Here is a 25,586-nt window from a genome sequence, read left to right as displayed (position 1 = left end):
TATGGTAACAACATACTAGAGTGTATATGGTAACAACATACTAGAGTGTATATGGTAACAACATACTAGAGTGTATATGGTAACAACATACTAGAGTGTATATGGTAACAGAGTGTATATGGTAACAACATACTAGAGTGTATATGGTAACAACATACTAGAGTGTATATGGTAACAACATACTAGAGTGTATATGGTAACAACATACTAGAGTGTATATGGTAAAAGTAACACCATACTAGAGTGTATAGGGTAACAACATACTAGAGTGTATATGTAACAGTAACAACATACTAGAGTGTATATGGTAACAAACATACTAGAGTGTATATGGTAAACATACTAGAGTGTATATGGTAACAACATACTAGAGTGTATATGGTAACAGTACAACATACTAGAGTGTATATGGTAACAAACATACTAGAGTGTATATGGTAACAGTAACACCATACTAGAGTGTATATGGTAACAGTATACTAGAGTGTATATGGTAACAGTAACACCATACTAGAGTGTATATGGTAAAAGTAACATACTAGAGTGTATATGGTAAAAGTAACACCATACTAGAGTGTATATGGTAACAACATACTAGAGTGTATATGGTAACAACATACTAGAGTGTATATGGTAACAACATACTAGAGTGTATATGGTAACAAACATACTAGAGTGTATATGGTAACAACATACTAGAGTGTATATGGTAACAACATACTAGAGTGTATATGGTAACAACATACTAGAGTGTATATGGTAACAGTAACAACATAGAGTGTATATGGTAACAACATACTAGAGTGTATATGGTAACAACATACTAGAGTGTATATGGTAACAGTAACAACATACTAGAGTGTATATGGTAACAACATATATGGTAACTAGAGTGTATATGGTAACAGTAACAACATACTAGAGTGTATATGGTAACAACATACTAGAGTGTATATGGTAACAACATGCTAGAGTGTATATGGTAACAACATACTAGAGTGTATATGGTAACAACATACTAGAGTGTATATGGTAACAACATACTAGAGTGTATATGGTAACAACATACTAGAGTGTATATGGTAACAACATACTAGAGTGTATATGGTAACAACATACTAGAGTGTATATGGTAACAACATACTAGAGTGTATATGGTAACAACATACTAGAGTGTATATGGTAACAACATACTAGAGTGTATATGGTAACAGTAACAACATACTAGAGTGTATATGGTAACAACATACTAGAGTGTATATGGTAACAACATACTAGAGTGTATATGGTAACAGTAACATACTAGAGTGTATATAGTAACAATATACTAGAGTGTATATGGTAACAACATACTAGAGTGTATATGGTAACAGTAAGAACATACTAGAGTGTATATGGTAACAACATACTAGAGTGTATATGGTAACAATACACTAGAGTGTATATGGTAACAGTAACAACATACTAGAGTGTATATGGTAAAAGTAACACCATACTAGAGTGTATATGGTAAAATTAACACCATACTAGAGTGTATATGGTAAAAGTAACACCATACTAGAGTGTATATGGTAACAATATACTAGAGTGTATATGGTAACAACATACTAGAGTGTATATGGTAAAATTAACACCATACTAGAGTGTATATGGTAACAACATACTAGAGTGTATATGGTAACACCATACTAGAGTGTATATGGTAACAACATACTAGAGTGTATATGGTAACAACATACTAGAGTGTATATGGTAACAACATACTAGAGTGTATATGGTAACAATATACTAGAGTGTATATGGTAACAGTAACAACATACTAGAGTGTATATGGTAAAAGTAACACCATACTAGAGTGTATATGGTAAAAGTAACACCATACTAGAGTGTATATGGTAAAAGTAACACCATACTAGAGTGTATATGGTAACAATATACTAGAGTGTATATGGTAACAACATACTAGAGTGTATATGGTAACAACATACTAGAGTGTATATGGTAACAACATACTAGAGTGTATATGGAAACAACATACTAGAGTATATATGGTAACAGTAACAACATACTAGAGTGTATATGGTAACAACATACTAGAGTGTATATGGTAGCAACATACTAGAGTGTATATGGTAACAGTAACAACATACTAGAGTGTAGATGGTAACAACATACTAGAGTGTATATGGTAACAACATACTAGAGTGTATATGGTAACACCATACTAGAGTGTATATGGTAACAGTAACAATATACTAGAGTGTATATGGTAACAACATACTAGAGTGTAGATGGTAACACCATACTAGAGTGTATATGGTAACAACATACTAGAGTGTATATGGTAACAGTAACAACATACTAGAGTGTATATGGTAACAACATACTAGAGTGTATATGGTAACAACATACTAGAGTGTATATGGTAACACCATACTAGAGTGTATATGGTAACAACATACTAGAGTGTATATGGTAACAACATACTAGAGTGTATATGGTAACAACATACTAGAGTGTATATGGTAACAACATACTAGAGTGTATATAGTAACAATATACTAGAGTGTATATGGTAACAGTAACAACATACTAGAGTGTATATGGTAACAACATACTAGAGTGTATATGGTAACAGTAACAACATACTAGAGTGTATATAGTAACAATATACTAGAGTGTATATGGTAACAACATACTAGAGTGTATATGGTAACAGTAAGAACATACTAGAGTGTATATGGTAACAACATACTAGAGTGTATATGGTAACAATACACTAGAGTGTATATGGTAACAGTAACAACATACTAGAGTGTATATGGTAACAACATACTAGAGTGTAGATGGTAACACCATACTAGAGTGTATATGGTAACAACATACTAGAGTGTATATGGTAACAACATACTAGAGTGTATATGGTAACAACATACTAGAGTGTATATGGTAACAACATACTAGAGTGTATATGGTAACAACATACTAGAGTGTATATGGTAACAGTAACAATATACTAGAGTGTATATGGTAACAACATACTAGAGTGTATATGGTAACAACATACTAGAGTGTAGATGGTAACAACATACTAGAGTGTATATGGTAACAACATACTAGAGTGTATATGGTAACAGTAACAATATACTAGAGTGTATATGGTAACAACATACTAGAGTGTATATGGTAACACCATACTAGAGTGTATATGGTAACAACATACTAGAGTGTATGTGGTAACAACATACTAGAATGTATATGGTAACAACATACTAGAGTGTATATGGTAACAACATACTAGAGTGTATATGGTAACAACATACTAGAGTGTATATGGTAACAATATACTAGAGTGTATATGGTAACAGTAACACCATACTAGAGTGTATATGGTAACAACATACTAGAGTGTATATGGTAACAGTAACAACATACTAGAGTGTATATAGTAACAATATACTAGAGTGTATATGTTAACAACATACTAGAGTGTATATGGTAACAGTAAGAACATACTAGAGTGTATATGGTAACAACATACTAGAGTGTATATGGTAACAACATACTAGAGTGTATATGGTAACAATACACTAGAGTGTATATGGTAACAGTAACAACATACTAGAGTGTATATGGTAACAGTAACAACATACTAGAGTGTATATGGTAACAGTAACAACATACTAGAGTGTATATGGTAACAATACACTAGAGTGTATATGGTAACAGTAACAACATACTAGAGTGTAAATGGTAACAGTAACAACATACTAGAGTGTATATGGTAACAATACACTAGAGTGTATATGGTAACAGTAACAACATACTAGAGTGTATATGGTAACAACATACTAGAGTGTATAAGGTAACAACATAATAGAGTGTATATGGTAACAGTAACAACATACTAGAGTGTATATGGTAACAACATACTAGAGTGTATATGGTAACAGTAACAACATACTAGAGTGTATATGGTAACAACAAACTAGAGTGTATATGGTAACAACATACTAGAGTGTATATGGTAACAGTAACAACATACTAGAGTGTATATGGTAACAACAAACTAGAGTGTATATGGTAACAACATACTAGAGTGTATATGGTAACAACATACTAGAGTGTATATGGTAACAACATACTAGAGTGTATATGGTAACAAAATACTAGAGTGTATATGGTAACACCATACTAGAGTGTATATGGTAACAACATACTAGAGTGTAGATGGTAACAACATACTAGAGTGTATATGGTAACAGTAACAACATACTAGAGTATATATGGTAACAACATACTAGAGTGTATATGGTAACAGTAACAACATACTAGAGTGTATATGGTAACACCATACTAGAGTGTAGATGGTAACAACATACTAGAGTGTATATGGTAACAACATACTAGAGTGTATATGGTAACAGTAACAACATACTAGAGTGTATATGGTAACAACATACTAGAGTGTATATGGTAACAGTAACAACATACTAGAGTGTATATGGTAACACCATACTAGAGTGTAGATGGTAACAACATACTAGAGTGTATATGGTAACGGTAACAACATACTAGAGTGTATATGGTAACAACATACTAGAGTGTATATGGTAACAACATACTAGAGTGTAGATGGTAACACCATACGAGAGTGTATAAGGTAACAACATACTAGAGTGTATATGGTAACAACATACTAGAGTGTATATTGTAACACCATACGAGAGTGTATATGGTAACAACATACTAGAGTGTATATGGTAACAACATACTAGAGTGTATATGGTAACAGTAACAACATACTAGAGTGTATATGGTAACACCATACTAGAGTGTAGATGGTAACAACATACTAGAGTGTATATGGTAACAACATACTAGAGTGTATATGGTAACGGTAACAACATACTAGAGTGTATATGGTAACACCATACTAGAGTGTAGATGGTAACAACATACTAGAGTGTAGATGGTAACACCATACGAGAGTGTATATGGTAACAACATACTAGAGTGTATATGGTAACAACATACTAGAGTGTATATTGTAACACGATACGAGAGTGTATATGGTAACAACATACTAGAGTGTATATGGTAACAACATACTAGAGTGTATATGGTAACAGTAACAACATACTAGAGTGTATATGGTAACAACATACTAGAGTGTATATGGTAACACCATACGAGAGTGTATATGGTAACAACATACTAGAGTGTATATGGTAACAACATACTAGAGTGTAGATGGTAACAACATACTAGAGTGTATATGGTATCAACATACTAGAGTGTATATGGTAACAACATACTAGAGTGTATATGGTAACAACATACTAGAGTGTATATGGTAACAACGTACTAGAGTGTATATGGTAACAACATACTAGAGTGTATATGGTAACAACATACTAGAGTGTATATGGTAACAACATACTAGAGTGTATATGGTAACACCATACTAGAGTGTATATGGTAACAACATACTAGAGTGTATATGGTAACAACATACTAGAGTGTATATGGTAACAAAATACTAGAGTGTATATGGTAACAACATACTAGAGTGTATATGGTAACAACATACTAGAGTGTATATGGTAACACCATACTAGAGTGTAGATGGTAACAACATACTAGAGTGTATATGGTAACAGTAACAATATACTAGAGTGTATATGGTAACAACATACTAGAGTGTATATGGTAACAACATACTAGAGTGTATATGGTAACAACATACTAGAGTGTATATGGTAACAACATACTAGAGTGTATATGGTAACAACATACTAGAGTGTATATGGTAACAACATACTAGAGTGTATATGGTAACAACATACTAGAGTGTATATGGTAACAACATAATAGAGTGTATATGGTAACAACATACTAGAGTGTATATGGTAACAACATACTAGAGTGTATATGGTAACAGTAACAACATACTAGAGTGTATATGGTAACACCATACGAGAGTGTATATGGTAACAACATACTAGAGTGTAGATGGTAACAACATACTAGAGTGTATATGGTAACAACATACTAGAGTGTATATGGTAACAACATACTAGAGTGTAGATGGTAACAACATACTAGAGTGTATATGGTAACAACATACTAGAGTGTAGATGGTAACAACATACTAGAGTGTATATGGTAACAACATACTAGAGTGTATATGGTAACAGTAACAACATACTAGAGTGTATATGGTAACAACATACTAGAGTGTATATGGTAACAACATACTAGAGTGTATATGGTAACAACATACTAGAGTGTATATGGTAACAACATACTAGAGTGTATATGGTAACAACATACTAGAGTGTATATGGTAACAACATACTAGAGTGTATATGGTAACAACATACTACAGTGTATATGGTAACAGTAACAACATACTAGAGTGTATATGGTAACAACATACTAGAGTGTAGATGGTAACAACATACTAGAGTGTAGATGGTAACACCATACGAGAGTGTATATGGTAACAACATACTAGAGTGTATATGGTAACAACATACTAGAGTGTATATGGTAACACCATACGAGAGTGTATATGGTAACAACATACTAGAGTGTATATGGTAACAACATACTAGAGTGTAGATGGTAACAACATACTAGAGTGTAGATGGTAACAACATACTAGAGTGTATATGGTAACAACATACTAGAGTGTATATGGTAACAACATACTAGAGTGTATATGGTAACAGTAACAACATACTAGAGTGTATATGGTAACAACATACTAGAGTGTATATGGTAACAACATACTAGAGTGTATATGGTAACAACATACTAGAGTGTAGATGGTAACAACATACTAGAGTGTATATGGTATCAACATACTAGAGTGTATATGGTAACAGTAACAACATACTAGAGTGTATATGGTAACAACATACTAGAGTGTATATGGTAACACCATACGAGAGTGTATATGGTAACAACATACTAGAGTGTATATGGTAACAACATACTAGAGTGTAGATGGTAACAACATACTAGAGTGTATATGGTAACAACATACTAGAGTGTATATGGTAACAACATACTAGAGTGTATATGGTAACAACATACTAGAGTGTATATGGTAACAGTAACAACATACTAGAGTGTATATGGTAACAACATACTAGAGTGTATATGGTAACACCATACGAGAGTGTATATGGTAACAACATACTAGAGTGTATATGGTAACAACATACTAGAGTGTAGATGGTAACAACATACTAGAGTGTATATGGTATCAACATACTAGAGTGTATATGGTAACAACATACTAGAGTGTATATGGTAACAACATACTAGAGTGTATATGGTAACAACGTACTAGAGTGTATATGGTAACAACATACTAGAGTGTAGATGGTAACAGTAACAACATACTAGAGTGTATATGGTAACAACATACTAGAGTGTATATGGTAACAACATACTAGAGTGTATATGGTAACAACATAGAGTGTATATGGTAACAGTAACAACATACTTGAGTGTATATGGTATCAACATACTAGAGTGTATATGGTAACAACATACTTGAGTGTATATGGTATCAACATACTAGAGTGTATATGGTAACAACATACTAGAGTGTATATGGTATCAACATACTAGAGTGTATATGGTATCAACATACTAGAGTGTATATGGTAACAACATACTAGAGTGTATATGGTAACAACATACTAGAGTGTATATGGTAACAACATACTAGAGTGTATATGGTAACAACATACTAGAGTGTATATGGTAACAACATACTAGAGTGTATATGGTAACAACATACTAGAGTGTATATGGTAACACCATACGAGAGTGTATATGGTAACAACATACTAGAGTGTATATGGTAACAACATACTAGAGTGTAGATGGTAACAACATACTAGAGTGTATATGGTATCAACATACTAGAGTGTATATGGTAACAACATACTAGAGTGTATATGGTAACAACATACTAGAGTGTATATGGTAACAACGTACTAGAGTGTATATGGTAACAACATACTAGAGTGTAGATGGTAACAGTAACAACATACTAGAGTATATATGGTAACAGTAACAACATACTTGAGTGTATATGGTATCAACATACTAGAGTGTATATGGTAACAACATACTAGAGTGTATATGGTAACAGTAACAACATACTTGAGTGTATATGGTAACAACATACTAGAGGGTATATGGTATCAACATACTAGAGTGTATATGGTATCAACATACTAGAGTGTATATGGTAACAACATACTAGAGTGTATATGGTATCAACATACTAGAGTGTATATGGTAACAACATACTAGAGTGTATATGGTATCAACATACTAGAGTGTATATGGTAACAACATACTAGAGTGTATATGGTAACAACATACTAGAGTGTATATGGTAACACCATACTAGAGTGTATATGGTAACAACATAGAGTGTATATGGTAACAGTAACAACATACTAGAGTGTATATGGTAAAAACATACTAGAGTGTAGATGGTAACAGTAACAACATACTAGAGTGTATATGGTAACAACATACTAGAGTGTATATGGTAACACCATACTAGAGTGTATATGGTAACAACATAGAGTGTATATGGTAACAGTATCAACATACTAGAGTGTATATGGTAACAACATACTAGAGTGTAGATGGTAACAGTAACAACATACTAGAGTGTATATGGTAACAACATACTAGAGTGTATATGGTAACAGTAACAACATACTAGAGTGTATATGGTATCAACATACTAGAGTGTATATGGTAACAACATAGAGTGTATATGGTAACAGTAACAACATACTAGAGTGTATATGGTAACAACATACTAGAGTGTATATGGTAACAACATACTAGAGTGTATATGGTAACAATATACTAGAGTGTATATGGTAACAACATAATAGAGTGTATATGGTAACAGTAACAACATACTAGAGTGTATATGGTAACAACATACTAGAGTGTATATGGTAACAGTAACAACATACTTGAGTGTATATGGTATCAACATACTAGAGTGTATATGGTAACAACATACTAGAGTGTATATGGTAACAACATACTAGAGTGTATATGGTAACAATATTCTAGAGTGTATATGGTAACAACATAATAGAGTGTATATGGTAACAGTAACAACATACTAGAGTGTATATGGTATCAACATACTAGAGTGTATATGGTAACAACATACTAGAGTGTATATGGTAACAACATACTAGAGTGTATATGGTAACAACATACTAGAGTGTATATGGTAACAACATACTAGAGTGTATATGGTAACAGTAACAACATACTAGAGTGTATATGGTATCAACATACTAGAGTGTATATGGTAACAACATACTAGAGTGTATATGGTAACAGTAACAACATACTAGAGTGTATATGGTAACAACATACTAGAGTGTAGATGGTAACAGTAACAACATACTAGAGTGTATATGGTATCAACATACTAGAGTGTATATGGTAACAACATACTAGAGTGTATATGGTAACAACATACTAGAGTGTATATGGTAACAACATACTAGAGTGTATATGGTAACAGTAACAACATACTAGAGTGTATATGGTAACAACATACTAGAGTGTAGATGGTAACAACATACTAGAGTGTAGATGGTAACACAATACGAGAGTGTATATGGTAACAACATACTAGAGTGTAGATGGTAACAACATACTAGAGTGTATATTGTAACACCATACGAGAGTGTATATGGTAACAACATACTAGAGTGTATATGGTAAGAACATACTAGAGTGTATATGGTAACAGTAACAACATACTAGAGTGTATATGGTAACAACATACTAGAGTGTATATGGAAACAACATACTAGAGTGTATATGGTAACACCATACGAGAGTGTATATGGTAACAACATACTAGAGTGTATATGGTAACACCATACGAGAGTGTATATGGTAACAACATACTAGAGTGTATTTGTTAACAACATACTAGAGTGTAGATGGTAACAACATACTAGAGTGTATATGGTAACACCATACGAGAGTGTATATGGTAACAACATACTAGAGTGTATATGGTAACAACATACTAGAGTGTATATGGTAACACCATACGAGAGTGTATATGGTAACAACATACTAGAGTGTATATGGTAACAACATACTAGAGTGTAGATGGTAACAACATACTAGAGTGTATATGGTAACAACATACTAGAGTGTATTTGGTAACAACATACTAGAGTGTAGATGGTAACAGTAACAACATACTAGAGTGTATATGGTAACAACATACTAGAGTGTATATGGTAACAGTAACAACATACTTGAGTGTATATGGTATCAACATACTAGAGTGTATATGGTAACAACATACTAGAGTGTATATGGTAACAACATACTAGAGTGTATATGGTAACAACATACTAGAGTGTATATGGTAACAGTAACAACATACTAGAGTGTATATGGTAACAACATACTAGAGTGTATATGGTAACAGTAACAACATACTAGAGTGTATATGGTATCAACATACTAGAGTGTATATGGTAACAACATACTAGAGTGTATATGGTAACAACATACTAGAGTGTATATGGTAACAGTAACAACATACTAGAGTGTAGATGGTATCAACATACTAGAGTGTATATGGTAACAACATACTAGAGTGTATATGGTAACAACATACTAGAGTGTATATGGTAACAACATACTAGAGTGTATATGGTAACAGTAACAACATACTAGAGTGTATATGGTAACAACATACTAGAGTGTAGATGGTAACAACATACTAGAGTGTAGATGGTAACACCATACGAGAGTGTATATGGTAACAACATACTAGAGTGTATATGGTAACACCATACGAGAGTGTATATGGTAACAACATACTAGAGTGTATATGGTAACAACATACTAGAGTGTAGATGGTAACAACATACTAGAGTGTATATGGTAACAACATACTAGAGTGTATATGGTAACAACATACTAGAGTGTATATGGTAACAACATACTAGAGTGTAGATGGTAACAACATACTAGAGTGTATATGGTATCAACATACTAGAGTGTATATGGTAACAGTAACAACATACTAGAGTGTATATGGTAACAACATACTAGAGTGTATATGGTAACACCATACGAGAGTGTATATGGTAACAACATACTAGAGTGTATATGGTAACACCATACGAGAGTGTATATGGTAACAACATACGAGAGTGTATATGGTAACAACATACTAGAGTGTATATGGTAACAACATACTAGAGTGTAGATGGTAACAACATACTAGAGTGTATATGGTAACACCATACGAGAGTGTATATGGTAACAACATACTAGAGTGTATATGGTAACAACATACTAGAGTGTATATGGTAACACCATACGAGAGTGTATATGGTAACAACATACTAGAGTGTATATGGTATCAACATACTAGAGTGTATATGGTAACAACATACTAGAGTGTATATGGTAACAACATACTAGAGTGTATATGGTAACAACATACTAGAGTGTAGATGGTAACAACATACTAGAGTGTATATGGTAACAACATACTAGAGTGTATATTATAACACCATACGAGAGTGTATTGTAACAACATACTAGAGTGTATATGGTAACAACATACTAGAGCATAGATGGTAACAACATACTAGAGTGTAGATGGTAACAACATACTAGAGTGTATATGGTAACAGTAACAACATACTAGAGTGTATATGGTAACAATATACTAGAGTGTACATGGTAACAACATACTAGAGTGTATATGGTAACAGTAACAACATACTAGAGTGTAGATGGTAACAACATACTAGAGTGTATATGGTAACAACATACTAGAGTGTATATGGTAACAACATACTAGAGTGTATATTTGTTAACACCATACTATAGTGTAGATGGTAACAACATACTAGAGTGTATATGGTAACAACATACTAGAGTGTATATGGTAACACCATACTAGAGTGTATATGGTAACAACATACTAGAGTGTATATGGTAACAACATACTAGAGTGTATATGGTAACAGTAACAACATACTAGAGTGTATATGGTATCACCATACGAGAGTGTATATGGTAACACCATACTAGAGTGTATATGGTAACAACATACTAGAGTGTATATGGTAACAACATACTAGAGTGTATATGGTAACAACATACTAGAGTGTATATGGTAACACCATACTAGAGTGTATATGGTAACACCATACTAGAGTGTATATGGTAACAACATACTAGAGTGTATATGGTAACAACATACTAGAGTGTATATGGTATCACCATACTAGAGTGTATATGGTAACAGTAACAACATACTAGAGTGTATATGGTAACAACATACTAGAGTGTATATGGTAACAACATACTAGAGTGTATATGGTAACAGTAACAACATACTACAGTGTAGATGGTAACAACATACTAGAGTGTATATGGTAACAACATACTAGAGTGTATATGGTAACAACATACTAGAGTGTATATGGTAACAGTAACAACATACTAGAGTGTATATGGTAACAACATACTAGAGTGTATATGGTAACACCATACTAGAGTGTATATGGTATCAACATACTAGAGTGTATATGGTAACACCATACTAGAGTGTATATGGTAACAACATACTAGAGTGTATATGGTAACAACATACTAGAGTGTATATGGTAACAGTAACAACATACTAGAGTGTATATGGTAACAACATACTAGAGTGTATATGGTAACAGTAACAACATACTAGAGTGTATATGGTAACAACATACTAGAGTGTATATGGTAACAACATACTAGAGTGTATATGGTAACAACATACTAGAGTGTATATGGTATCAACATACTAGAGTGTATATGGTAACAACATACTAGAGTGTATATGGTAACAGTAACAACATACTAGAGTGTATATGGTAACAGTAACAACATACTAGAGTGTATATGGTAACAACATACTAGAGTGTATATGGTAACAGTAACAACATACTAGAGTGTATATGGTAACACCATACTAGAGTGTATATGGTAACAACATACTAGAGTGTATATGGTAACAACATACTAGAGTGTATATGGTAACAACATACTAGAGTGTATATTTGTTAACACCATACTATAGTGTAGATGGTAACAACATACTAGAGTGTATATGGTAACAACATACTAGAGTGTATATGGTAACAACATACTAGAGTGTATATGGTAACAACATACTAGAGTGTATATGGTAACAACATACTAGAGTGTATATGGTAACAACATACTAGAGTGTATATGGTAACAACATACTAGAGTGTATATGGTAACAACATACTAGAGTGTATATGGTAACAACATACTAGAGTGTATATGGTAACAACATACTAGAGTGTATATGGTAACAACATACTAGAGTGTATATGGTAACAGTAACAACATACTAGAGTGTATATGGTAACAACATACTAGAGTGTATATGGTAACAGTAACAACATACTAGAGTGTATATGGTAACAACATACTAGAGTGAATATGGTAACAACATACTAGAGTGTATATGGTAACAACATACTAGAGTGTATATGGTAACAACATACTAGAGTGTATATTGTAACAACATACTAGAGTGTATATGGTAACAGTAACAACATACTAGAGTGTATATGGTAACAACATACTAGAGTGTATATGGTAACAACATACTAGAGTGAATATGGTAACAACATACTAGAGTGTATATGGTAACAACATACTAGAGTGTATATGGTAACAACATACTAGAGTGTATATGGTAACAACATACTAGAGTGTATATGGTAACAGTAACAACATACTACAGTGTAGATGGTAACAACATACTAGAGTGTATATGGTAACAACATACTAGAGTGAATATGGTATCACCATACGAGAGTGTATATGGTAACAACATACTAGAGTGTATATGGTAACAAAATACTAGAGTGTATATGGTAACAACATACTAGAGTGTATATGGTAACAGTAACAACATACTAGAGTGTATATGGTAACAACATACTAGAGTGTATATGGTAACAACATACTAGAGTGTATATGGTAACAACATACTAGAGTGTATATGGTAACAGTAACAACATACTACAGTGTAGATGGTAACAATATACTAGAGTGTATATGGTAACAACATACTAGAGTGTATATGGTAACAACATACTAGAGTGTATATGGTAACAGTGACAACATACTAGAGTGTATATGGTATCAACATACTAGAGTGTATATGGTAACACCATACTAGAGTGTATATGGTAACAGTAACAACATACTAGAGTGTATATGGTAACAGAAACAACATACTAGAGTGTATATGGTATCAACATACTAGAGTGTATATGGTAACACCATACTAGAGTGTATATGGTAACAACATACTAGAGTGTATATGGTAACAACATACTAGAGTGTATATGGTAACAACATACTAGAGTGTATATGGTATCAACATACTAGAGTGTATATGGTAACAACATACTAGAGTGTATATGGTAACAACATACTAGAGTGTATATGGTAACAACATACTAGAGTGTATATGGTATCAACATACTAGAGTGTATATGGTAACAACATACTAGAGTGTATATGGTAACAACATACTAGAGTGTATATGGTAACAACATACTAGAGTGTATATGGTAACAACATACTAGAGTGTATATGGTAACAACATACTAGAGTGTATATGGTAACAACATACTAGAGTGTATATGGTAACAGTAACAACATACTAGAGTGTATATGGTAACAACATGCTAGAGTGTATATGGTAACAACATACTAGAGTGTATATGGTAACAACATACTAGAGTGTATATGGTAACAGTAACAACATACTAGAGTGTATATGGTAACAGTAACAACATACTAGAGTGTATATGGTAACACCATACTAGAGTGTATATGGTAACAACATACTAGAGTGTATATGGTAACAGTAACAACATACTAGAGTGTATATGGTAACAACATACTAGAGTGTATATGGTAACAGTAACACCATACTAGAGTGTATATGGTAACAACATACTAGAGTGTATATGGTAACAACATACTAGAGTGTATATGGTAACAACATACTAGAGTGTATATGGTAACAGTAACAACATACTAGAGTGTATATGGTAACAACATACTAGAGTGTATATGGTAACAGTAACAACATACTAGAGTGTATATGGTAACAACATACTAGAGTGTATATGGTAACAACATACTAGAGTGTATATGGTAACAACATACTAGAGTGTATATGGTATCAACATACTAGAGTGTATATGGTAACAACATACTAGAGTGTATATGGTAACAGTAACAACATACTAGAGTGTATATGGTAACAGTAACAACATACTAGAGTGTATATGGTAACAACATACTAGAGTGTATATGGTAACAGTAACAACATACTAGAGTGTATATGGTAACACCATACTAGAGTGTATATGGTAACAACATACTAGAGTGTATATGGTAACAACATACTAGAGTGTATATGGTAACAACATACTAGAGTGTATATTTGTTAACACCATACTATAGTGTAGATGGTAACAACATACTAGAGTGTATATGGTAACAACATACTAGAGTGTATATGGTAACAACATACTAGAGTGAATATGGTAACAACATACTAGAGTGTATATGGTAACAACATACTAGAGTGTATATGGTAACAACATACTAGAGTGTATATGGTAACAACATACTAGAGTGTATATGGTAACAGTAACAACATACTACAGTGTAGATGGTAACAACATACTAGAGTGTATATGGTAACAACATACTAGAGTGAATATGGTATCACCATACGAGAGTGTATATGGTAACAACATACTAGAGTGTATATGGTAACAAAATACTAGAGTGTATATGGTAACAACATACTAGAGTGTATATGGTAACAGTAACAACATACTAGAGTGTATATGGTAACAACATACTAGAGTGTATATGGTAACAACATACTAGAGTGTATATGGTAACAACATACTAGAGTGTATATGGTAACAGTAACAACATACTACAGTGTAGATGGTAACAATATACTAGAGTGTATATGGTAACAACATACTAGAGTGTATATGGTAACAACATACTAGAGTGTATATGGTAACAGTGACAACATACTAGAGTGTATATGGTAACACCATACTAGAGTGTATATGGTAACAGTAACAACATACTAGAGTGTATATGGTAACAGAAACAACATACTAGAGTGTATATGGTATCAACATACTAGAGTGTATATGGTAACACCATACTAGAGTGTATATGGTAACAACATACTAGAGTGTATATGGTAACAACATACTAGAGTGTATATGGTAACAACATACTAGAGTGTATATGGTATCAACATACTAGAGTGTATATGGTAACAACATACTAGAGTGTATATGGTAACAACATACTAGAGTGTATATGGTAACAACATACTAGAGTGTATATGGTATCAACATACTAGAGTGTATATGGTAACAACATACTAGAGTGTATATGGTAACAACATACTAGAGTGTATATGGTAACAACATACTAGAGTGTATATGGTAACAACATACTAGAGTGTATATGGTAACAACATACTAGAGTGTATATGGTAACAACATACTAGAGTGTATATGGTAACAGTAACAACATACTAGAGTGTATATGGTAACAACATGCTAGAGTGTATATGGTAACAACATACTAGAGTGTATATGGTAACAACATACTAGAGTGTATATGGTAACAGTAACAACATACTAGAGTGTATATGGTAACAGTAACAACATACTAGAGTGTATATGGTAACACCATACTAGAGTGTATATGGTAACAACATACTAGAGTGTATATGGTAACAGTAACAACATACTAGAGTGTATATGGTAACAACATACTAGAGTGTATATGGTAACAGTAACACCATACTAGAGTGTATATGGTAACAACATACTAGAGTGTATATGGTAACAGTAACAACATACTAGAGTGTATATGGTAACACCATACTAGAGTGTATCTGGTAACAACATACTAGAGTGTATATGGTAACAACATACTAGAGTGTATATGGTAACAACATACTAGAATGTATATGGTAACAACATACTAGAGTGTATATGGTAACAACATACTAGAGTGTATATGGTAACAACATACTAGAGTGTATATGGTAACAGTAACAACATACTAGAGTGTATATGGTAACACCATACTAGAGTGTATATGGTAACAACATACTAGAGTGTATATGGTAACAGTAACAACATACTAGAGTGTATATGGTAACACCATACTAGAGTGTATATGGTAACAACATACTAGAGTGTATATGGTAACAGTAACAACATACTAGAGTGTATATGGTAACACCATACTAGAGTGTATATGGTAACAACATACTAGAGTGTATATGGTAACAGTAACAACATACTAGAGTGTATATGGTAACAACATACTAGAGTGTAGATGGTAACAACATACTAGAGTGTATATGGTAACAACATACTAGAGTGTATATGGTAACAACATACTAGAGTGTATATGGTAACAACATACTAGAGTGTATATGGTAACAGTAACAACATACTAGAGTGTATATGGTAACAGTAACAACATACTAGAGTGTATAAGGTAAAAGTGCTTGTGGGAGGCATGTGATGTGATGTCAATTGATAGTGTCTATAGTGACGTCCTCGCCAGCACGAGGCCAGCAGAGGACAACCTTGAGACCTCTGCCAACACACTCATCTGGCACTGTCACATTGGTGCTCAGGCCCGGAGTTGGGTTCACACACACGCACACGTGTACACACACACACACTCACCCACACACACACACACACACACACACACACACACACACACACACACACACACACACACACACACACACACACACACACACACACACACACACTAGCACTTCCCAAAGGCCAAAGAGAAACACTGATGTCAAATGTAATATAATCCTGGTTAGAAAGTTAGCTAGAGTTCTGGCCAAAACATTACTGTGTGGAGCTGTGCCTTTATCACTTTAGTCTAAATTGACAATGATTGAGCTGTATAGTCAAAGCCAAATCACATGTCACGTCATTCAAGAGTCAGAACAGATGGAAAGAAACCTAACATTACAGAAATAGAGCAAGAGGCACCAAGAGAGAAAGAGGGAGGGTAGAGGAGGAGAAGAGACAGACAGGAGAGGGTAGAGGAGGAGAAGAGACAGACAGGAGAGGATAGAGGAGGAGAAGAGACAGACAGGAGAGGGTAGAGGAGGAGAAGAGACAGACAGGAGAGGGTAGAGGAGGAGAAGAGACAGACAGGAGAGGCAGGGTAGAGGAGGAGAAGAGACAGACAGGAGAGGGTAGAGGAGGAGAAGAGACAGACAGGAGAGGATAGAGGAGGAGAAGAGACAGACAGGAGAGGGAGGGTAGAGGAGGAGAAGACACAGACAGGAGAGGGTAGAGGAGGAGAAGAGACAGACAGGAGAGGGTAGAGGAGGAGAAGAGACAGACAGGAGAGGGTAGAGGAGGAGAAGAGACAGACAGGAAGGGTTCAGCGAGAGCAGGAGGGTAGAGAACTGGCTCTCCCTGAGCCAAGAAGAAGGACAACAACAATACAAGGAAACCATAGTCAGGGAACGGGATTAAAAGTCAATAGGCTGGACGAACTTTGAGCTTGACCAATCACAGTGAGGAAAAGGGAGAGCTTAACCAATAAGAGTCAAGGAGAGGGGAGAGCCAACAATTAATTTTGAAAACGATCACATCTGTTCTAAAACAGTCACGACTGACAACAGCTGGTCTTTCTTAAAACTCATGTTTTGCACCATACACGTGGTTTGTTTGGAAACAGAAAAGTATCTGTTTTGAAATGGTGCTCCGTATGTGTTGTGTAGAATCCACTTGATACATGATAAGAAGAGTTCCCACTATATGGCCAAGATGGAAAACCAGAATGGGATATAATTTTTTAGTTTTAACTTTATTTTACTTGGCAAGTCAGTTAAGAACAAATTCTTATTTTCAATGACAACCTAGGAACAGTGGGTTAACTGCCTGTTCAGGGGCAGAACGACAGATTTGTACCTTGTCAGCTCGGGGATTTGAACTTGCAACCTTCCGGTTACTAGTCCAACGCTCTGACCACTAGGCTACCCTGTCACCTCGTAAACATAAAAAAATAAAATACACTTTTCTGATCTTTAATTTAAAGGTTAAAATGTCGGCATAAGGTTCGCCGTGTGGTTAGGGTTAGGGATTAAACATCAGATTCTAAGAAGAGAAATTGTAAAACTTCGGCCTTGCACATTGGCCAGATAGTGACAGCCAATAAGAAGGGAGTTGTACTCACCACACCCTGCAGTGTAGGGGGGATCAGTCCACAGTACACAGGAATGTAGGCACTACAGACACAGGCCTGGACCAGAACACAACATGTTATTATGAGTCTAGGACATGTTATTATGAGTCTCGGACACACACACACGCACGCACGCACGCACACACACACACACGTTCTCATTTGTGTTGTGATGTTGTCTAACATTAGTAATGTGTGTGTGTGTGTACTTGTGGCACAATTTCATGGTCTTGTGTGTCAATGTCTCGATCGGTGACATCGTAATGGAACGTCTCAGTATTTAATGCCTACTGGTTCCAGTTCAGAAGATACTTTGGCTCTAGGTGAGTACTTGAGACACTCACGTGCATTAGGTCAATGAGTCAGTGGGAGTGTTGGTATCGATATCTGGGTTATATGGCTATAAGATGTTTAATGATCTGTGTCTGTCTCAATAACAGTCAGCCTATACCGACATTTCTCAGTATTTAATGCAAATCAGCTTCAATTCACAAGATCATGTTTACAGCAAGTCAATGTTTTAAAACTCTCACCTGCACTTAGCATTATGAATATGAGATGTTTCGTGTCAGTCTCAAAACGAGCTCTCTATTGGCCGCTTTCCCAAACAGAAGTTAAAGCTAGTCTGGACTAAAAAAAATCCCTTCCAATAGTAATCTCTCAGACAGACTGACAAAGAAGTTACCATAGTTACCATAGTTACCATAGTTACCATAGAACTGTCCTGACTAGTGGCGGTCACAAGATTTCATCAGCCGGTGAAGCAAATAACTGGTCAGTGTTTGACCGTTAATTAACATAAACACATTTAGCATCTCCTGGAGTCCACAGACAGACATAGACTAAAAGCCACTTTAAAAAGTCTAATAAATCCATGTAATATAGCCTACACCTTCACAATAAACCCATTATTTATTTTAGACCGGTCTAAAGAAGCATGATAATAGAAAATGTTGTCTAACAGAACAGAATAACATACTCTGAGTTGTCTGTTTGCTAGGTCCTGATCTGGCTATGCCATACAGCTGTGGGCTACACCAGTTCATTTAGCAGACAAGATTTGCTTAGAATTCCATGGCATTATTTTAATATTATTTTATATTATGAAGAATACAATTGAACAAAGCTGAATAAAACGTTAATATCCAAACGATTTGAGGGATTGTGCAGCTGCGGCAATTCCTGTGTTGAAGCGGTTATGAAAGAAATAGGTACTGCTATATGGTTCATTTAGAGTTATTTATGTAACTTTAGTTGTTCTACAAACATGGGCCTGTATGTTTTGATGTTTAATACATTGTAAGGCACGATGAGACTCTGATGATAATCTGAAAAAAAAGTCACTTGAAAGGCTTGAGCTCTGCTTTGTTTGTTTTTTTGCGCCGGCTGTACACACTTCATCAGTCTCTCATTCACAATTTGACAAACCCTTGATAATGCCTCGAATATCATGGTGGAGTCCCCTTTGTGGCCGTAATGCCCTCTAAAAAAAAACATGCCTTTTGTGGCCTGGAGAGCTGCGCTGTGGCCTGGAGAGCTGCGTTGTGGCCTGGAGAGCTGCGCTGTGGCCTGGAGAGCTGCGTTGTGGCCTGGAGAGCTGCGTTGTGGCCTGGAGAGCTGCGCTGTGGCCTGGAGAGCTGCGCTGTGGCCTGGAGAGCTGCGTTGTGGCCTGGAGAGCTGCGCTGTGGCCTGGAGAGCTGCGTTATGGCCTGGAGAGCTGCGCTGTGGCCTGGAGAGCTGCGTTGTGGCCTGGAGAGCTGCGCTGTGGCCTGGAGAGCTGCGTTGTGGCCTGGAGAGCAGCGCTGTGGCCTGGAGAGCTGCGTTGTGGCCCGTGGAGCTGCGCTGTGGCCTGGAGAGCTGCGTTGTGGCCTGGAGAGCTGCGCTGTGGCCTGGAGAGCTGCGCTGTGGCCTGGAGAGCTGCGCTGTGGCCTGGAGAGCTGCGCTGTGGCCTGGAGAGCTGCGCTGTGGCCTGGAGAGCTGCGCTGTGGCCTGGAGAGCTGGGCTGTGGCCTGGAGAGCTGCGCTGTGGCCTGGAGAGCTGCGCTGTGGCCTGGAGAGCTGCGCTGTGGCCTGGAGAGCTGCGTTGTGGCCTGGAGAGCTGCGTTGTGGCCTGGAGAGCTGCGCTGTGGCCTGGAGAGCTGCGTTGTGGCCTGGAGAGCTGCGCTGTGGCCTGGAGAGCTGCGTTGTGGCCTGGAGAGCTGCGCTGTGGCCTGGAGAGCTGCGTTGTGGCCCGTGGAGCTGCGCTGTGGCCTGGAGAGCTGCGTTGTGGCCTGGAGAGCTGCGCTGTGGCCTGGAGAGCTGCGTTGTGGCCTGGAGAGCTGCGTTGAGGCCTGAAGAGCTGCGCTGTGGCCTGGAGAGCTGCGCTGTGGCCTGGAGAGCTGCGCTGTGGCCTGGAGAGCTGCGCTGTGGCCTGGAGAGCTGCGCTGTGGCCTGGAGAGCTGCGCTGTGGCCTGGAGAGCTGCACTGTGGCCTTCTCCATTTGAGTGTTTTGCAATCCGAAGCGTCTGTAACGCGGCTCTCCATCATGTGATTGGGTCTTTCTGACAGGCTACAACTGCGCGCGTCCTTATCCGATTCCTTAGCGCATATCGAAGATGTATTTTTCATCAGCCAACAAGATGAGTAAGTCCTAACGAACAGCCAAAGCACTAGTCTATGTCAATCTACTATCCCCCATTGGACAAAAGTCGACCTATTCTAGATTATTGTTCTTAAATGTAATAAGTTATTTGGCTACTTTAGTTGTGATACTAACCTTATTAAAACGTATAGGCCTGTGGGCTAGGCTTCATGAGGTGTGATACTAACCTTATTAAAACATATAGGCCTGTGGGCTAGGCTTCATGAGGTGTGATACTAACCTTATTAAAACATATAGGCCTGTGGGCTAGGCTTCATGAGGTGTGATACTAACCTTATAGGACTATGGACTAGACTACATGAGGTGTGATACTAACCTTATAGGACTATGGACTAGGCTTCATGATGTGTGATACTAACCTTATAGGCCTATGGGCTAGACTACATGATGTGTGATACTAACCTTATAGGACTATGGACTAGGCTTCATGATGTGTGATACTAACCTTATTAAAACATACAGGCCTATGGGTTAGGCTTCATGAGGTGTGATACTAACCTTATTAAAACATATAGGCCTTTTGTTTAGGCTTCATGAGGTGTGATACTAACCTTATTAAAACATATAGGCCTGTGGGTTAGGCTTCATGAGGTGTGATACTAACCTTATTAGAACATATAGGCCTTTTGTTTAGGCTTCATGAGGTGTGATACTATGATTTGAACAAGTAGCAACAAAAAAAGGCTTTGTTTCTTATGCTGGGCATCATTCACAGGTGATAATATATAATTCACAAATGATAATATATAATTCACAAGTGATAATATATCATTCACAAGTGATAGGCTAATATTGTCACCCATCAGACTATTCTTGATTTAATCTTGTCTTTACATATGCTAAATAATATACAGTTTAAGCAAAATATATTTAAACTCATTTTTTTCACAATTCCTGACATGTAATCCTAGTAAAAATTCCCTGTTTTAGGTCAGTTAGGATTCATATAGATACTTTTGTACCTGTTTCCTCCAGCATCTTCACAAGGTCCTTTGCTGTTGTTCTGAGATTGTTATTGACCAAATACTTATTTTCCACCATAATTTGCAAATAAATTCATTAAAAGTCCTATAATGTGATTTTCTGGATTTTTTTTCTCATTTTGTCTGTCATAGTTGAAGTGTTCCTATGATGAAAATTACAGGCCTCTCTCATATTTTTAAGTGGGAAAACTTGCACAATTGGTGGCTGACTAAATAATGTTTTGCCCCACTGTACGTAGAGAATGGAGGATGCTTTCCCATTGTTCATTTTCATGCCAGCCAGGTAGGCTATATTCCTGTTGTAAAGAGAAGCAATGTGCTTCATATTAGTAATGTTGAGAAATAAATATAGAATATGTATCTGTTGGGATCCTCCTCTTTTTATTAGAGGCAATCACTCTGTTTTCTCGTGCAATTGCATAGCCTACAGAAATGTTGTGCAACATGAGCTCATGGGTTCTCATGAAATGTTTGATTAGATTTACGATTACATTTGCAGTGATGTCAGAGTGATTAGAGGGACAACAGAGTGCTGAGTACCAGGCAGTCAGCCAGTTTGGCAGGATACTAATGACCAGAAGCAGCATCAGAGCTTAAAGAAGCCTAATTAAAGTGACTAAACAGGTGAACGTGGAATTTGACTGCCTTCGTGATTCGTGACCGCCGGTGTGGCAGTAATACGGTCACCACAACAGCCCTCGTCATGATACAACGGGATATGTCAGATAACAAGCAGCATTAGTTCAGGTGCTTTGGAAAAATCCCGATTTTGCAACTGTTAGCTTCTTTAGATTTTTGGAAAGGGGGGGGCATTTAGACAAAGAGAGAGGGTGGAGCTCCCTTGTTCTGGTTCCAATCTCTTCTGGACCCAGAACTTAATCAACCATCTGACAGATTACGCAAAATGTTTGTTCTGGGTTAACCTGAGATTATTTCAATAGGATAGAATCTCCGTGGAGAACGTTTGTTTTTTTAGTCCAGGATCAGGCTTAATCTGTGTCTGGGAAACCAGTCCTATGTGTCTCAATGGTAATTTATTCCGATCAGAACATGTTTTGAGACACTCACCTGCACCAGCTCCTCCTTGCTGTTGAAGTGGGACACCAAGACATTCTCTCCGTCGGTCACCCTGGTCAGTGATATGCCCAGCCTCCCTGTGGCTCTGTGGTGGGAATCGGGTGGCAGGGTTTTATACAGCATGTTACGCATGATCTTGACCAGGTTGAAAGATGGATGCATAGGACCCAGGAAACGCTTCCGGGCATCCTTAGCCACATCAATGATGTTGGCGCCTGCCTCACCTGATGAGGAATCAAGAAGATGACAGAATACTGTTATTATACAGTATGTCACAGATCATTAGACCTGCGAGTGTATGGTAACGGTATGACGTGACGTCATAACGGGCGTTTCTATTGTTGGCAACTGGAAAAACATGAATGTGTATCATTTTCACAAGGTTGCCATCAAGCAGAACAGGGTGGGTAACAGTAGACAATCAACATGCAAAGACAGGGCGGACAGCAAAAAAAAAAGCACGAAACTGACACACAGTCAAATTATTATGTAATAATTAGAGTAAAGTTCAGCACTGCCTACCTAAACACGCTCCGGTGACCAGCGCAGATGCGGTGAGCGCCCCTGCCGATGCCCCATATATGTGGCGGGCGTTGTGGACTAGAAAAGGACACTGTTCCAGTAGACAACTCGCTACACCAATATGATAGATCCCCAAGAAACCACAACCTGCAAAGGAAATGTTCCACGTAGAATCTAGAGGAAACATAGCTAGCCACTATCTGAGAGACAGTCGACTGAACGACAGAAAGCTCTGCAACTAGTTATCTAAAGTGCTGGTAATACCACAGTCTTTGAATGTTCACAATGTGTGTAAAATTTCAGCTATTGGTGGTTGCTGTCCCCTTGTCGTTCCCTGAGCGATCTGTCTGTTTTCATATAGTTCAACACTTGACTGACTGTCAACAAGTTGATTGTCTTTCTGTTCTTGAAGACATCTTCACCATTCCCTTCCTCACACGTTTATTCTTTTTGTAAGACAATTGCCTGTTGTTCGATAGTAACGTATTTGTCCAAAAAACAATCACTTTATCCAGGTGAAAACTGTTCAACATCTGTCATTGAAAGCTGTGTCCCCTCTCTGGCACTTTCGTTCTTCTCTGTCGCATTTGTGTACACAGCGAGGAGGAAGGGCGTGATGTTTAATCGCAATGTCCAATCAGAATCTGTATCCCTGAAACACGCGTCCTATCAGTGGCTGAGTTCCATGTGACGGTCTCCTCACCCCCTATCTGCCGTCACTCAGAATATCTTGGATTTTCTGAGAGGGGCTTTTCGGTGTCCCCGTTTGTCACCTGTCCCTGTCGCATTTTGACTATATCTTCTCTTGCTCTTGAATGAAATTGGTCAACAGTTTACTTACATAATTTTATTTTAAATTGAGACAAGAATAAATTCATACTCTCGTCATACTCAGGAATCTAATTGCTGTGTAGCGAATAAACTGTT

At 36.5% G+C, this 25,586-nt stretch overlaps 1 protein-coding gene across 1 annotated transcript in view; it reads right to left on the bottom strand.

The window, feature by feature from the left end:
- LOC135533733 (patatin-like phospholipase domain-containing protein 2) overlaps window positions 1–25,233 on the bottom strand; it is a 33,228-nt gene extending 7,995 nt beyond the window's left edge. The window contains exons 1-3 of the mRNA XM_064960996.1: window positions 24,660–25,233; window positions 24,129–24,361; window positions 19,429–19,494 (exon numbers count right to left, since the gene is read on the bottom strand). Of these exons, the coding sequence (XP_064817068.1) occupies window positions 19,429–19,494; window positions 24,129–24,361; window positions 24,660–24,846 (486 nt within the window). The 5' untranslated portion in view covers window positions 24,847–25,233. The remainder of the gene's footprint in view (window positions 1–19,428; window positions 19,495–24,128; window positions 24,362–24,659) is intronic.
- Between the last annotated feature and the right edge of the window lie 353 nt (window positions 25,234–25,586).

Source organism: Oncorhynchus masou, unplaced genomic scaffold (assembly GCF_036934945.1).
Source record: "Oncorhynchus masou masou isolate Uvic2021 unplaced genomic scaffold, UVic_Omas_1.1 unplaced_scaffold_2632, whole genome shotgun sequence".
NCBI classification, from domain to species: Eukaryota; Metazoa; Chordata; class Actinopteri; order Salmoniformes; family Salmonidae; genus Oncorhynchus; species Oncorhynchus masou.
This window is presented reverse-complemented; position numbering and strand designations above follow the sequence as displayed.